General features: G+C 42.3%; 1 protein-coding gene across 1 annotated transcript in view; it reads right to left on the bottom strand.

Moving 5' to 3' along the window:
* Window positions 1-14,714, bottom strand: part of LOC145390727 (uncharacterized) — a 73,886-nt gene extending 59,172 nt beyond the window's left edge. Inside the window, exon 1 of the mRNA XM_080265522.1 lies at window positions 14,554-14,714. Coding sequence (XP_080121648.1) covers window positions 14,554-14,714 — 161 coding nt within the window. The remainder of the gene's footprint in view (window positions 1-14,553) is intronic.
* Between the last annotated feature and the right edge of the window lie 3,833 nt (window positions 14,715-18,547).

The following is an 18,547-nucleotide window of genomic DNA, read 5'->3' as shown; positions in this document are numbered from 1 at the left end:
CCCACACCACACCACACAAAATCACCCTCCCACACCACACCACACCATACCACACCAATCACCCTCCCACACCACACCACACACCATAGTACCATGCCACCCTCTCACACCACACACCACGTCACACTAAGGGTATTCTGTGAAGGGCAGTGAAGCTCCCGCATCTTATACCAGAACAAGTATGGTGACAAAAAAAAAAAAATCACCAAAGCCTTTCATATGTTCATTTCATTTTGTATTTTTCATTGATTTTAGGCGTTATATAATTTTTTCAGTGATTTTAGGGGGTTATATTTTTAGGGGTTATTTTTTAGGGGTTATTTCTTAGGGGTTACTTTGGGGGGTTATTTTTAGGGGTATTTTTTAGAGGTTAGTTTTGGGGGTTATTTTTAGGGGTAATTTTTAAGGGGTTATTTTTAGTCTTTTGAGGGATTATTTTTTGGAGGTTATTTTTTGGGGGGTAATTTGTAGGATATTTGGGGGGTTACTTTTTAGGGGTTATTTTTGGGGTTATTTTTATGGGGTTATTTTTTATGAGTTCTTTCTTTACTGATTTAAGACATTTAATTTTTCGTAGATTTTTAGGCCATTTTCATTGATTTTAGGTAATTTTTGCCACTGATTTAAAGTTATTTTTCACTGATTTTAGGTTATTTTTGCCACTGATTTAAGGTTATTTTTCACTGATTTTAGGTTATTTTTGCCACTGATTTAAGGTTATTTTTCACTGATTTTAGGTTATTTTTGCCACTGATTTAAGGTTATTTTTCACTGATTTTAGGTATTTTCACTTTTTCACTGATTTTAAGGTGTTTTGGGTAGGCTTGGTGATATGAGCTAGAGTGAGATAACTCGGATCCTTAAACCCTTTCGGCTCAGTTGACGGCCGTGATGTCAGACTGGAGGGAACTAGTAACCAAGGAGACGAGTACATACCTTATTACTAAGGCCTATGGAATCTCAAAGTATTGGCTCAGTTCCGTCCGGTAAATACAAACTGACTATATATTTATCCTTATGATTTGAGGCTATAATTTGACTCTCTCTCTCTCTCTCTCCGAACATACAAACCCCACCCCACCACCACCACCACCACCACATACCGGTACCTACCCCCCCATACCCACATCCACACACAATCACTAACACACCCAAACCTAAAAAACCCAGCATTACACACACACAAACACACACACACAATCTCATAACCCCCCTCCACACACAAACACCACCACCCCCCACACAAAATTCCAACATCACTCTTACAAACACTCCTTCCTCGTACCTGCCCAGCCTAAGTGTTACAGGTATCACTCTCCCCGGAAATAGGCGATGGTGTGGTATATCTGAGAGGGGAACTGCGTATGCCAGCTGGTGTAAAGTGGCCTGAATATTCTTTAACCTCAATACCACATGCATACCATTACTACACACGCACGCACACACGCATAGCTTTGTCCACGCATATACACCTCTTTGTTCACACACACACACACACACAAACACACACACACACACGTCCTTGTTCAAATAAACGCGCACATACACTCGTAGATCTTTCTTAAAACACGTAGATACATCACGCACACATGTAAATCTTTGTTCACACACATGTACATCTTTGCACACACACACACACACACACCTGCTTTCCTAACTTAATCCCTTCAGTGCGGTGACGTGTTTCCTTATGCTCTTGCTTAACGATATATATATATATATATATATATATATATATATATATATATATATATATATATATATATGTTAGGCGACTGTGTGGCCTGTGTGTGCTGGGTTTACAGTATTGTTTGATACAAGGTGACTGAACGCATCAGGGAGAGCATACCTCCTGCGTCAACGCTAGTAAAAGTTGATTCATTCCTACATACGAAAGTGAAGCCAAATCAAACTCTATTAACTCTTTCATTACCTGCCGCCCACCTATCCACCAGATTTAAATAAGATCGAACTGCTACTTTTTGAGATCTCTCGTGCATACACAAGAGTATTGAATAAACAGCCTCCTTCCAACTTCCCTAGCGGAGAGTTAGTTGTTTCATCCATCCAAGCATCATCCAATCCTATGCTGCTCCGTGAGGAGAGCAGGAGCCCGGGGCAAGGCAAGTTGGTCCTGACACTTATGATAAAGTGTCAAATATCACAAATCTGCCTACACTTCGGCACATCCAATTTTAACAACACGTACCAGCCATATCTTTGCAGGCCGCACTATGTAATGTGGGATGCAGGCTAGTCACATCTAACAATTAAAGTAGCTGTTGCATAAATAAGGTGACCAGTTTTATTAGAGCTAAAAGCAGGACACTCGCGTGTATATACAGTATATATATATATATATATATATATATATATATATATATATATATATATATGTGTGTGTGTGTGTGTGTGTGTGTGTACACAGCGCTGCACCTCACCCTGAGGCTGCTAATCAAACACTGTCTCAATGAATTCCGAACATGTCGTACGGTGCAGTGAATGGGTCGACCAAAGTTACCAGTTAGTATTACTGATTTTATATAAACCATTAGGTATTCATTTGATTTGGATTATGCATAATTTTACTAATTCACCATAATTCCATAAACGGTCATACCTAATGTGGTGACAATTTTCTAAAAGCGGGACATAGAAGATAATTTGCTCAAAAGGCGGTACATTTTAAATTCTAAAAAGCGGGACAGACATAAATGGAGGACCTGTCCCGCCTAAAAGCAGGACTCTGTTCACCTTATACATAAATGACGGTCACAAATTATGACCTCAGTCCACCGCTTCCCACATTGTCTTAGTAATACGGCCAGAGAGTCTGCAATACTGGTCATATTTGCTTTGTTCTAATTCCTTAGCCCTTTCATGATCATGCCTACTTTAGTGCTTTATTTCAACTACCAACAATCATTTTAATCACTTGGTTATAGGAGACAAAGAAAGTTTAGGCTGTCACAAGTAACTTTTTTATTGCCGGGTCATCTTTAGTGCCGCTATTCTGTTGAAGCCAACCCCAAATTATTTGATCTGGCTAAGTGGGTCACAGCAGCCACAACGTCAACACCCAAACAGGAAGGAAACACAGTAACTCAGCCCTAAAGGAATATTATACTGTATATATATATACATATATATATATATATATATATATATATATATATATATATATATATATATATATATATATATATATATATATATATATATATATATCCACCATCCAATCTTATGTTGCCCCATGAGGAGCGTAGGAGTCCGGTGCTAGGCAAGTTGGTCCTGACATTTAAGATGAGAGTGACCTCCCTCACTCATCCCTGAATGGCAGTACGCGAGCAATAAACCCCAACCACCCCTTTGATATAAGCTGCACAGGCTCAATCTGATTGGAGCGCCTTAATTACCCACTACAGAAGGAAGAGGAAGGAATGGAGACAGAAAAGGAAGGAAAGGAGGAGGAAAGGAAACGACAGGTATATGAGAGCAGCACTACATCGAGTGATTGGATGGTGAGCGCCACCACAATATACATATTTAATGTGACCGTTTCTGCGCAAAGACTTCAGGGCCTATCCGAAGGCCCAGTAGTCCAACACACCTCCACATGTCACCACTTTTGCGCTAACACCCACCGTCCATATTGAATACATGCTAGGGCTGTCTCATACAAGACTGGTGTACTGGTATTAGCGGGGGTAATTTTACATGTTGGAGGGTCTTCTTGCAGAGTGGTAAAGTCTGCTTTTATGAAACTGAAATCCTTAAAATGTTCCCTGCCCCTGCCGGGATTCGAACCTAGGTCCATTAGAACTATTGGCCACCTCTCTACCGGTTCAGCCACAGCCACCAACTCCCCCATAAATATACAGAAAACAGCTCAACAGGAAAATAACAGCTAAACTGGGAGGAAAATAAATAGCAGAGCATAAACAGAAAGGACACTCGATAGTAGCAGTGAACCCGATGGCCTGCAGGCTGAAGCTAACCCTCTCCTGCAGTCCACCATCTTCATTTCAGGGGACAGAGAGAGAGAGAGAGAGAGAGAGAGAGAGAGAGAGAGAGAGAGAGAGAGAGAGACAGAGAGAGAGAGAGAGAGAGCTACCATATATCGGTGCCACCACATGAGGGCGTCCCACTCAATCGCCCAGGAAAATAAACGTAAAACAGAAATCAGTTAAACACACGGCTGAAAAAAATAACAGAAAGGTAGCGGAGAGAAAAGAAAGCTTAATTGACAGCTAAACCGTAAGACAAATAAAAAGACACATCCACAGTAAGGAAAAACACATCACACAAACAGGAAGCTATACCAACATTCCGTTAAACGAAGAAACATGAAGGAAAAACAACACAGCTAAACAGAATAATAATACCAGCTAAACAGAAATAACAGATAAAAAAACAGCCAACCAGAATTAATAAACAGAAAAATAACGGCTAAACAGAAAAATAACAGAACAAAAATAACACCTAAACAAAAATAACGGCTAAATAAGAATAATAACAGCTACACAAAAAAATATCAGACAAACAGAAAACAGCTGAACAGAAAAATAACAGCTAAACAGAAAAATAACAGCTGAACAGAAAAATAACAGCTATACAGAATAATAACAGCTGAACAGAAAAATACCAGCTAAACAGAAAAAATAATACCAGCTAAACAGAAAAATAACGGCTAAACAGAAAAATATCAGCTAAACAGAAAAATATCAGCTAAACAGAAAAATAACACCTACACAGAAATAACAGCTAAACAGAATAATAACAGCTAAACAGGAAAATAACAGCTAAACAGAAAAAATAACAAACAAGTGACAAACAAAACTAACAGCTACACAGAAAAATAATGACAGCTAAACAAAAATAACAGCTAAACAGAATAACAGCTTAACAGAAAAACAGCTAAACAAAAATAACAGCTAAACAGTAATAACAGCTAACAGAAAAACAGCTAAACAAAAATAACACCTAAACAGTAATAAGCGCTAACAGAAAAAAACAGCTAAACAGAAATAAAACACCTAAACTGAAAAAATAAAAATAACAGCTAAACAAAATTAATAACAGCTAAAAAAAAATAACAACAGCTAAACAGAATAACAGCTAAACAGAAATAACAGCTAAACAGAAATAACAGTTAAACAAAAATAACAGAAAAACAAGAATGGTAAAAAAACACAGCTGAACAAGAAAAAAAGGCAATACTCAGCTAAGGAAAACACTTAAAACAGATGTGCAAGGAAAACAAACACAGCTAAACAGGAAAAACAGAAGTGAAGCAGGTAAAAACATAGCTATCCTCTGTTCACAGTAACTAGGCGAAAAACTGGCATCTCTCCATCTAGAACACCGAGCAATAACAAGAACACTAGAACGTGGTGCTAGTCACGAAGATGTGCTATATAGAGAGGATGTAGAGCCGTAGTATCGTCTTATTCGGCCACTGAGCAACAGGGAAGAAACTACACAAGGACGAAAATCTCAGCAAAGTGACGATGACTGTACTACAGACACGTAAAGGCAAAACACGGAGGAAATGTAAACATATAACACTGCAACCAAAAATATACAATTCAAGTCTTCGTTGTCTTTTAATAATAATAATAAATATAGTAAACAATAATAATAATAATAATAATAATAAACAAAATTTCAGCCAAAAATATACAATTCGTCTTTGTTACCTCTAATAATAACAATAATAATAATATCAAATAATAATAATAATAATAATAATAATAATAATAATAATGCTTTCTTTGCAATATCCGATTAAGCCCTTTTAATCCGGGTGGAGTCAAAGGCTTTTCGGTCAAACTTTCCCACACGGGCGAGGTAATTTCACCTGTCTTCTTACATAAACACGTTCTTAAGGAAAGTAATTTTAGTATAATATGCAGCACAGATAACTGCTTTTTGATTCTTGACTACAAATCATATACAGAACAAACCAACTGTACATATTTCAAGGTATTTAAGGAAACTGCTTGGACATACGCAGCAACCTTTTTATGACAATCTCGCCAACCTAACTTAACCTAACTCTGGACCCCCCTTTGAATTAAACTACCTAGGACTGCCACTAAACTCAACATTTTTCAAGCCCCCAATGCTTATCAGACCAATATTTCTAACCTAACCTATGCTAATTAATCTGTGAAAGAAATCTGGAAGGCCTGCGCCCGTGTGGTACGATATTGTCTTTTCATCCATTCCCTCCCCCTCCTCTTACTGACTCCAATCTCTCTCTTCGCCGCAGTGTTGCATCTCTCTATCCTTAACCTTAGTCGCAGTTTCTGTAATGACCGCTGCTCTAAAACGTCTGCTTGCATTCCTCCCCCGTTAGAGCTGATGCGCAGTTCCCGTCTTATAACGCACTTTCATCCATTTCCTCTTCTCTAATGCAAAAGTAACAGATATTCTCAGCACTTCATACATACAACAGGTCAGCTGTGTTACTTTCTTCCTCTGTATTTCTCACTGACTCCATCTTTTAAATCGGTCATCCAGGCATCTCGATATAACAAATCTTGAATTCCATTTTGTTTACTTTCCTCCCACCCCCCGAAAAAAAGGGGCAATTACTTAGCCTGTGGTGTTACTAGTTTAATTAGGAAAGCTAAACAAGGAAAAACATGAAAACAGCTTTGCAGGAAAAAGGCTACATAACAGCAGCAGCCAAACAGGAGGAAAAACTCGTGAGGCTACTGACAGAAATGACGTTGAGACTCCTGCACGGAAGAAATAATAGCAGCTAAATAGGGGTAAAAATATAAAATCAGTTTCATACGGAGTTATAATAATAATAAAAAAAAAAACATACAACTAAAAAAAGCGAAAGGGAACATTGCCCAAACGCAGCTAAACAAGTACGAAAAAAATAAGCTAAACAAGAAACACAGAAACAGCTCAACATAAGAAAAATTGGAGAAACAATTCGAAGCAAACTCTTCCTGCAAACATAATCAGAAATACCAAACATTCATCACATTAACAATTCAACAGTATGGCGATTTTCAGCAATTTCCATCCACTTCTGCGTTGAACAATTGGTTATGGAAGCGTGGCTGTTGTTCTTGTGGTCTTCTTGGATGTGTGAACACGGAAAATAACTGGAAAAACTCACCAAAACGAAGAGAAGAGCGAAGGTGTGTCACTATGCTTGGGAAATGGCGGTCTACTGCGCAGGTCCCAGTGCGCACACATTCTTCCCCAAATTTCACCCCTTTTCGTCATTTTGGTTAATATACGGCTACCTCAGTGTAGGATAGTACGAGAAATATAATTGCAATACCCCGCTATGAATTCGACGTTATAAATCCCATATTTAGTTGCTATGAGTCATCCACTAGCCTGGCCGAAGCATGCAATTTAGTGAGTACGGTACATATGAATAACCATCCGTATTTCCTATTCAATACATTTTTATCAGCTTGTATACCCAGTACAATATAATCCTCTGGCAAAATGACAATTTTTACGTCGCTACGGTAGTCAATCAATACATTGTTTCTGGAAAGTTCGTCCGGTTGCAAAAGCTATCGGTCATATTGATTTTGTGACGCTGTAGGAGAGCCCGGCGCGCGCACTCTTTTACGGCTCGGAGGTATATTTGGTTTGCAGGAAAGAGGAGGAAATGAGTTCACAATTTTCCCTAGTCTGTAACCTTTCCTGCAAAAATTAATCATAAGGCGTTTTTTGTAGCACCGCGGAAAGTCAAAGGGGTTTGAGATTCCGCTGTTGGAAAGTCAAACTCCTCACCGAGGAGTTTGCCTCTGCAGTAGTGCATACCCAAACTACCAATCAGCGTGTTGTGTAGCGGAGTGTAGCCAGTTAGGGAGTTTAGCATGGTCTTTAATTCGCAATATCAGAAGATAACTATTCATTTTTTATATTATAATGCATAACAAATAATCATATTAATGACTATATGACAATAAAGAATCCTAACAATGTACTTTATTACGAAAATCAATCAATTTAAATGTTCCGTCTCGCACCAGCTCGCACCTCCAGCCCCAAAATGGCCGATGCGTCCAATGAATTGACTGTGGTTTTGGCTTCGTTCCAACGAAAGTACAAAATTACAAAATTCTTACGTAACATCTCAGTCAGTCATAAGTATTTTCATGTTATGTGTTTTTTGAGGGATATAGATGCATTTCCAAAACGTGAAATGTGCTTGGATCCCAAAATTTTCCAGTTTATCATACGTCTTACCGCAGGAACTGCAGCCATTGAAACAAGTTTACAAATCCACCGCGAGGTTGGGCTTACTTGAAAAAGAGTAAGAGTGTAAATGGTTTCTACTGGCCTCAATTTCTGCTTCGGAATGGAACGAAAATTGTAAGAAATGCTCCTACGTTTATCTTAGGAGCATAAAATGTCATTATGAAAAAGGTGTCATCTCATTTCCTTGGAGACTGGCTATGTACGACAGTTCTTCCAGGGCTCACAGTGCTCGTTCGTCGGGCTGTGCTATTGCTTAGCGTTTTGTAAACTCCAACAGCGGAAACCCAAACCCTTTTGACTTTCCGAGGTGCTACAAAAAACGCCTATACTTAAGTTTATCCTGAAAATGATCCCAAACCCCTTTCAGGCAGGTTGGAGGTGCGATTTGAGTACAGTTCATTCACTTTGACGTGGCAGAGATTTTCGTCCTTTCTCAACTTATTCGCTGTAATTCTGCCGCTTAGTATCCTTTCCATAGGACTTCTTCGTGACTAGCACCATATTCTACTGATAATCTCTTGTTTTAGCATTCAAGATAGAGACGCAACCCGACTATAACTGCAGCAGGAAATTTATCATAAGTTTAAGGTAATGGTGGATGGTTCTTTGAGTGATCCATTTGAAGTTAGGTCAGGAGTGATTCAAGTTCTTTCGCCTTTGCTGTTTGTTTTGGTTATGGATTATGTTATGAGAAAGGTTGTAAGGAGAACAGGTGCAGGAATTAACTGGAATGAAAATAAGAGGCTGGTGGATTTGAACTATGCTGATGATATTGTACTATTTGCGTAAGTATTTACGAGATGCAGAGGGTGCTTGATTGTCCGGTGCAGGAAGAAAAAGTGGGACTGATAATAAATTGTGGAAAGACTGAAATTAATATGAATGTGGAGTACCAAATCGATTGTGTAATTGGAAATAATGTGACGAAATGTAGAAAAGTTTAAACATCTGGGAACGATTGTATCATCTTATGGATCATTAAACAATGAAATTGTGATGATTAGACAGGCTTGGAGAGCTGTTGGAATGTTGAAATCTGTTTGGAATAATAATATGCTTTCGGTGCATACTAAAGTAAAAATTTACAAGTCCATGGTTAGACCAATTTTAATTTATGGGCACGAGTCATGGTACAGTACAGTTGCAACAGATCAGAGAGTATTAGGATTTGAGAATAAAATACTGAGATTCTTTGGGTAAAGTGGCAAGACAGAGTTACAAATGAAAGAGTAAGGGATATTACGAGAGTGAAACCAGTTGATGAATATGCGAGACTGTCTCGCTGGAAATGGCTGGGGCACATACATAGAAAAGAAGGCAGTTTGATACAGGATATGCCAGAGTGGACTGCTAGAGGAAGAAGAGGTAGAGGTAGGCCGAGGGAAACCTGGTTGAGGACAATGAAAAGAGAAGAGGGAGAGGAGTGTTGGGGGACCTGAAGGAGATGGCAAGAGACAAATATTGGTGGAGAGAATTCATCGAGGCCCTGTGCATCCCGTGGGGTGCCACAGGAAATGATTGAAGATTAATTGTGAATCCAGAAAGACCCGGAGTAGCGAGCTACCGCTCTCCCCTGAGCTCAGTCACCTCAGTGCAGTGTTGCCAGGTGCTGGCCCTAAAATATCTGTAGAATCATCCATAAAATTTCTTGAGATTTGAAAAAAATTCTGTAGATCACAATTTCACGCATATATTGACAAAAGGTATGCAAATATGTCTTAGAAGTTATCTGTGCCTTTATATAAAAGAAAAAAAAATGATTAATTCCATACGAATAATCTAAGATAAATAGTTTTATTAAATTAAGAATATGGTATGAATTTTCATATTTCAAATTCATAAAATGCGGGTTAACACAGTTACTATGGGTCAAGTTAGACACGAACCTAACTGAAAACTTATACTGAAAACAAGAGCTAAAAGAGCGAGCCCCTTTTTCACTTTTCGTTTTGCTCATAACTTTCTAGGCCAAATAACTATAACCTTGTTATATTAGATAACCGTAGGAACAGTCGCTAACACCACTAATATATTCCAAAGATGTCCAAACTTCCGAAACTAACTCTAACATACTTGCTTCTGACTCCCTCAGAATGTAAACAAAAATGGCAGTACACCGGCGCATTCGATAGTAGAAAAATGTATATATTTAATATTGAAATTTTCGTATTAGTTCACAGATTAAGCAGTTTATAAGTATATTAATTGTTATACTGCAAGTACTAGTCTAATATAGCTTAAGCGACATAATTTGAAATTAAAGAAAATACATTATTTCATAAAAAACTTTACGTTTCAAGGGTTAACTACTGTATACAATACGCTTTCTCTCAGGACTGTCCTCTTGCCCACTGCTAAATTTCTCTATGGTATTTGTAAATTGAATTCCTTTCCATATTGCTTGTAAAATTTCTTGAGAATTTCTGTAATATATCAAAATATCTGTAGATTAAGGACAAAATTCTGTATTTCTGTAGATCCTTCCAAAAATCTGTAGAAATACAGAAATTTCTGTAGACCTGGCAACCCTGCCTCAGTGTCCCCCCTGGGCCCCCAGCTATCTTGCGCCATTGGTTTGCGCATGCGTCGTCGGCCGCCAGATATATGCCAGACGTACGAATCATTCACTCTCAGACTCTGAGGAGAGAACAACTCGTAGTCATAGCTGGTTATTTCGTCTCTGGGTGAAATCAGAATAGGGAATTTCACCCACGATAATCGTGAGTGCTATATAATGGTATGCCCAATAATTATTATAATTTTAGAATCTTGATCTTATCTGTAGCTTCTTTCTTATCTCTGTCGTAATATATGATGGGCCCGTTGAGCCAAATTAAACGATGGACGAATCCACTAAAAAAAAAAAAATGTCAACACTGGCGGCAGGTGGTACTGCACGAGGTGGTCTGAGCTCCTAAACTTTCCTAAGTAAATTGATAATTAAGGAGTCTGAGCATGGCGGAACGAAACGAAGAAAGCAATAAAGAGAAGGAGGTCTGCAGGAGATGCAATATTAAAGTGAAGAAAAACGACAGAGGGCTGCAATGCGATATGTGTGAGTTTTGGTACCGGATGCACTAACGCAGTTGCGGTCCCGTAACTCGCTACCGGCGGGGTAAAAGGGAGCGGCGTCGGATGTTGGCATGCACTAAACACTTTCGGAGACCTCAGACCTTACGGGAGCCGGAGTTACGATCGCCGCTAAGGTTGGGCCCGACCACCCTTAACGTCTCGTATCTTTCAGCCACCCGAAAATAAATTGAATTAAGCATTCTCTCGTGTAAACGAATTATTTAACTAAACTGGGTAGTTAATAGAGGTGCTGTACAACAATATACAGTGCGTTGAATTGTACATCAGTGGTTTCAGTATTGGTGTTCATTAGTGTTTTACTGTATTATATGCTCATCAGTGTTGTGTGGTACTATAAATTAGTGTTTTACGGTAGTAACGTATGCTTTAGGTTGGTAGAAAATTATAGTGCGCTTTAATGTAGTCAATAGTGGTGTACACCAATGTTAGTGTGAAATAGTGCAAGGTGTAGTGCTGTAGAGCAGTATAATATGTGCTGTTGTGCAGTAGTAAAAGATCCTCTAGGAGAATAGCATAATAGGTCAATCCCCTACAAAATCCCCTTTCTAATATAGTTTCAAGATAGGTTAGGTTAATTTAAAATCAAGGTTAGGTTATTTTTGATTAGGTTAATGTTTGTTAGGTTAGGTTTGTTTATTTGTGGCTTGGATTATTGTAAGGTTAGCTTAGTTTAATTTGGGCTCATGTAAGGTTAGGTTAGTACTGGGTTAGGCTAGGTTAGTTTAAGAATTAGGTTAGGTTAGGTTTGGTTAAATGTTGGTTAGATTAGGTTTATTTTAGGTAAGAATTGTTTATTTTTGGATTAAGTAATGATAAGGTTAGCTATGTTAAACTTAGGTTAGGCTAATTTAAGGTTAGGTGAGATTAAGTTAGTTTAAGAATTGCGTTAAGCCTTGGTTACTTTTAGCTTAAACATGATTATTTTAAATTTAGGTTATTTAAGTTTGGGTAGTTTATTATTGGAATGGGTTGGGTTAAAATTAGCTTACTTTATTAGGCTAGGCTAATTTAAGGTTAGGGTTATTTTGAGTTAGCATATGATAGTTGGATGAAGAGGGCAAGGGGAATTTTGACATTTCAAGGGGGGCAATTAAAAAAAAAAAAAAAAAAAACGGTCGCAAAAGCCTGTTATGTTGGTTAGATTTGATGGTTTTTGGCTTTTGATTTGTGCTCTCTAAGAGTAAGGACAAAATTTGGATCCTCAGGTAATTGTTATGACCACATAAAAGTACAAAATCTTAATATAAACAGAATATACCAAAAATATCCCAAAAACCACTAAATTCCATGCCATAAATGTTTAAGGTTAATTTGAGTATATATTTATTCAAAACTTCCAAGGAGGGATGGAATCCCCTTTTGGGAGTTAGAAAGGAATTATTCAGTATATTCTGGCAAAAGTGAGGAATGACTGAGAACAGTATATATGTGAATCTCAGACCAAGGTTAAGGTTAAATATATTTAGCTTGTTAGGTCAGGTTAAGATTATTATTTATTTATTTTTTTGCTGGCTTAGGTTAGCTTGTTCTATGTGGCTCTTATGTTTGTTCAGCTAAGTTCTGTTAGGTTAGGTTATTTAGTTAGGTATGGTTAGGTTGTTAGTTAAGGTTAGGTTGTTAAGTAAGGTCAAGTTGTTTGGTTAAGGTTTGGTTAGGTTAGGCTGGTTGGCTTAGCTTAGGCTGTTCAGTTACTTAGGCCGGGTTGCTTTAGGTTGTTAGGTCAGGATAGGTTACTGTTAAGCAAAAAAATAAAATAAAATAAAAAACTACACAAATGTATTTTCTTTGCTGGAGCTTTTATCCCATGGTGCTTTTTCTAGGGTGCTTTTGTTCGACAGTGTCAGGTGCTGGTTGTTTTTCTCTTTCTTTCCTGTATGCCTGGCAATCTAATATGAAGTGTTCTAAATCCTCATTCTCGTTGCCACACATTATGCACTTTGTTTCTTCTTGTGAGTGCCTTTTTCTGTCATTTAATTTCAATGTATTGGTGTGGCACTTGAAGAAAATGATAGAGACTGGTGTGTTGTCATATTTCATAATCTTCCCCACCCATTTCTGTCTTCCATTTTCTGTATATTCTTAGTGTACTTTTTGTTCCCATTTCTGTTTTCCACACTTTTGTGTCCCATTCATGTAGTCTTGTTGTTATTTCATCTTTGCTGATGTTTTTAGCTTGTCAACATTTATGTTCAGTTCTTTTAGGTCTTTCTTACATTCCTTCATCCACCTGTTCTCCTTACCTCCTTTTATTATTTCTGTTATTTCGTAAACCAGACTGTTTTCTCTTTTCATGATACTTTGCATGTAATTTAGTTTCAGTTTGTAATATGACGCTGCCTCATGATTTAGTGGATTCGTCACTTCATGAATTTGGCCCAACGAGCAACGATTTCGACTCATCGTATATTATGGCAGGGAAGAAAAAGAACCTACATATGGCACCAGGGCTATAAGAGACTTAACACTGCATATCAGTCGAGATTATCGTGGGTGAAATTCTCTATTCCGATTTCACCGAGAGACGAAATAACCACCTACGAGTTGTTCTCAGAGTCTGAGAGTGAGTGATTCGTAGTTCGTACGTCCTCTGGCATACAGTATATCTAGCGGTCGACGGCCCATGCGCAAGCCAATGGCGCATGCGCATAGCAGGGGGGACACTGAGCTTAGGGGAGACAATGTAGCTCGCCACCATTGCAGGAAAAAGAGACTACCTTCCGGGCAAGCTGACCACCGACAGGATCGGGGTGGAGCTATTACTTTATCTCCAGTCAGCACCCCTGAGATGGCCGGTAGCCGCTCAATCCTCCTACAGGAGATGGCCTGCAGCCACTCTGGAGGTAATCAGAAGACGGCTGGTAGCCGCTCCAGCCTTCATCAGGAGATGGCCGGTAGCCACTCCAAAGGTGCCCTAACAGAGACAGCCTGTAGCCACTCGACCCTCCTACAGGAGACGGCCTGTAGCCACTCTGGAGGTAATCAGGAGACGGCCAGTAGCCGCTCTGCCTTCATCAGGAGACGACTGGTAGCCACTCCTCTCCACAGGCCATGGCCAGTAGCCGGGCCTTTGCAATGGCCAGTAGACGCATCCCTAGGCCATGACCAGTAGGCAGGCCCTACTAGAGGAAACGGCCAGTAGCCGCTCCTCCGTCAGGTGCTGACTCCCCTCCATGAGACTACGACTCGGAGGGAGACCCCGGCCTGGAGGACTACCAGAGAGGCCCCATGACCACCACCGGGCTCTTCTCACTACGGCCGGTCCCTGAGAGGCCTCGCATGACGGACCCTGATGGAGGCTGATGCCTCGGCCGACTCCTGACAGCATCCCCAGGGCTCACCTGGCAGAATTTCTTGAAGCTCGTGATCCAGGCCATCACCCCATCACTAGGTAAAGTGGTGGCACTATCCCAATTGGATAGCCTAACTTTTGATGGCAATTTAGATGACACTTTAATCCAGGCTAGATGCCTGGTCACCTCTGCCTACCTGGAGGCAGATGATGAAACCCGGGAGCAGCACACTTTCAATACTCTCCTCAGAGTTCTCCCCAGCATGGTCAAGGAGCATTTTACAATCCATGTCCCTACAGGAGACATGGATAAGGATATCCAACTCATATGCTGCCTCCTGACCTCCCGCCCCACACTTCAGCAAATCAATGTGGTGAAAAAGTTCCCCATGAACATCCCGGCTCCTCCAGTCAAGCCACATCTGCCTATGCCCCACACCAGGGGGGCGCGGTAGCACAGTGGTAGCGCGCCGGACTCGTAATCGGGGAATTGCGAGTTCGAGCCTCGCCCGGGCTGCCGTGCCGGGAGTGGTAGCTCGCTCCTGTAACCCTAGCGGGGCTATATAGTCCAATACAGGGCTTAGCTCGGGGGAACTCCATTTCTCCCATTTTTTATGCCCCACACCAGTCCCACCCCAGCACCCAGCCTGCCCAGGGCGCTCCCCCCACACCGGCACCTCAGTCACAAGGAGAACCCCAACCTCATTCTGGTGAATCCCTGGGAGTTCTCCACTTGCAGCTCCAGGTGCACACTGCATGACATCAAGGACCAATTGAAAGCTACCAGGTGCAAGACCACCATACCAGGCCAACGTAAAGTCTCCTCCTTAGAGAATGAGGAGCCGGAGGATGAACCCACACCCGTGGAAGATACTGAACCCAGGGAACAGGAGCCGGAGGAAGAAGAGGGCCCGCCAGTTTACCACAAGATGAAGCTGAACGGGGCTAAAGCCAGGCTTCTGGTTGACATGGGAGAGGCCAGATCCTGCCTATATAGTCACTACTTCTCCCGTTATAAGTAGACTTTTGGCCTGCTATTCGCGACGGCTACTCATTTTGTGGATGCAGGGGATGGGCCCCTGCCAATCCATGGGGAAACACAGGCGCTGCGTGTCGACACCCACCAACCGACATCGACACACCATAAGTTCATTGTATTTGACTCTTCCTGCTGCAACTGTGATGGATATCTGGGACTGGACCTGCTACAGAGTCTAGGAGCCACCATTGATTTCCACAATAGACAGCTCCAGTTCCAGAAATCCCCCTCCCCCCCTCCCTTGGGCCGTTTGCACCTGCATGCCCCAGCCCCGGTTGCAAGAATCCATGTTCTTCTCCCCTCCCCCTGATCCCCCCTCCTCCTCCCTCCCCTCCCCCCCTCCATAGTAACCCGCCGCCACCTCCTCCGCAGTAACCATTCCCCCCCACCACGAAGCCTGGGTGCCCCTCAACCGGCCCTCGGGTACATCCGTCCTGTTCTCCCCAAACCTGCCACCTGGAACCCTCTCAGCCTGCCTCCTGCCCCCAGCCTTCTTTCCCCCTCATTACACTATCTATCTATCTATCTATCTATATACCTAGGCTGCTTCCCCCAAGGAAAGGGAGGTAGCCGAGACAGGACGACTCACTCTCCATTTACTCATCCATTCAAACACATTACACGGCAGTCCAAATTGCCAAACTCGCCCCTTCACCCCTCACCCTCCCTAAAGGGCTCGTAATTGGAGAGATGGGGGAAGCTGAGCCCTGCACCCCATTCCCCTCCAGCTTCCCCACCCCCTGCCTCCCATTCCCAACCATCTCTCCACCCACCAATCAGACACCCTCTGCTGCCTCCTCCTGGATTTCCAGGACCTTTTCGCAGTGGAACCCGCCGATATTGGACATACTACCTACCTGGCTCATGAGATCCACACGACAGGTCCACCGATCCGACAGCCATCCCGGCAGAAAAATCCCGAGCAGCGGTAAGATGAAGACTGCCAGGTTCAAGAGATGATTGAGGCCAGTGTCATCTCCCCTCTACCAGCCCCTGGTCCTCCCCTGTCATTCTCGTGAAAAAGAAGGATGGCACAATGCGGTTCTGCGTAGATTACCACCGGCTCACTGACGTAACCACCAAAGACGCTACTCCACTTCCGTGGATAGATGACTCCCTAGATTCCCCGTATGGTGCCTCCTGGTTCTCCACCCTCGACCTCCAGTCGAGGTATTGGAAGGCCCCAGTGCAACCAGAAGACAGAGGCAAGACTGCTTTCTCGACCAGCAATGGGTATTATGAATTTAATGTCCTACCCTTTGGCCTCTGTAACGCCCCCGCCACCTTCTCAAGACTAATGGAATCTGTCCTTAGCGGCCTCACTTGGGAGATCTGTTTAGCCTACTTAGATGATGTCATTGTATTTAGCAAGACCTGGGCTGACCACCTTCAATGCCTTTGCAAGGTCTTCACACGGATACGACAAGCAGACCTCAAACTCCGGCCCTCCAAGTGCTTCCTGGCCACCAGAACCGTCTCATTCCTGGGACATGTCAACTCCCAGGCTGGCATATCTCCTGACCCAGACAAGCTCTGCGCCATCGCGGACATCCCTCCGCCACAAGACATCCATGGGATTCGAGCCTTCCTTGGCCTTACGTCCTATTACCGACGTTTCGTGATGGGGTTCATTCACATTGGCAAACCACTTCACGACCTGACCCGGAAGGGAGAACCGTTCATCTGAACGGACGAGAGATGAGCCGCCTTCCAACAACTTAAGGACAAACTTGTTTCTACCCCAGTTGTGGCCTTCCCCGACTATGCCCTCCCATTCTGACTCCACACTGACTTCTCCTTGATTGCAATCAGAGCTGTGCTAGCCCTAGTTGAAGAGGGCCACGAGCACATCATCGCCTGTGTCAGCTGCACCCTCATCTAGGCGGAAAAAAATTATGCCGCCACAAAGAGGGAGTGCCTAGGCATCATCTGGACACTACAGCATTTCTGGGCATACCTGTCAGGGACCCAAGTCACCATCATTACCGATCATCAGTCCCTCCAATGGCTGCGGCAGTCTGACACCCACAACGCCTAGCTCATCAGATGGCGTGAGACACCGGAGGAGTTTAACCATGAAATTTCATACCTCCCCGGCAAACTCCATACCAGCGCAGATGCTCTCTCCTGGCTCCCCATTAATGCTGTACAACCGGAGCCAGATCTCCTCCAACAGTGGCATTGTAAGGAATGACCCTCCTGGATTCCCCAACACTTCTTCAAAAAGCTATATCGCTAGGGCAACCACCTGCTCACTCCATCTGGGCATATCATCCTAGCCCCCAACGCCGCCCTTGACACTCTCCAGTACTTGCATACCCACAACGGAATCCACCTGGGCACGGAAAACTTCTGCAGGTCTTTAACGACACCTACTGGGCGCCCAATCCCTCCACCCTGGCCAAGGAGATTATCCAATCCTGCCAAGTGTGTGCCTTGGGTAAAGACATTACCCGCACCGCCGGTCCATCAGGGCACATTACCACCCACAAACCTTGGCAGTTGCTGGCGACCGACGTAGTGGGACCTCTACCCCTGAAATCGGGCTATCAGTACGTTATCACGTTCATTGATACATATTCAAAACTCGTCATAGCCTGTCTGGCAAAAGAAAACCATGCTGTCGCAGTTGCTGACGCCCTGATTCGGCACGTTTTTCCATACTTTGGCATCCCACAGGCAGTCCACTCAGATTTAATGCACCAGAGTTCACCAGCAAAATCTGGGAGGAGCTAGCCCAGATCATCGGATACCACATATCTCACTCGTCCCTTTACTGGCCCCAAGGAAATGCTATCTGTGAACGAAACCATCGTACACTAATGAACCAACTCCACACCCGGATAAAAGCCGCCAAAGACGATGACTGGCCCTCCCAT

The sequence above is a fragment of the Coenobita brevimanus genome, chromosome 15 (assembly GCF_032717465.1).
Source record: "Coenobita brevimanus isolate Jiangsu-jjx chromosome 15, ASM3271746v2, whole genome shotgun sequence".
Taxonomy (NCBI): Eukaryota; Metazoa; Arthropoda; class Malacostraca; order Decapoda; family Coenobitidae; genus Coenobita; species Coenobita brevimanus.
The sequence above is the reverse complement of the archived record's forward strand: the minus strand, read 5'-3'. Positions and strand labels throughout refer to the sequence as shown.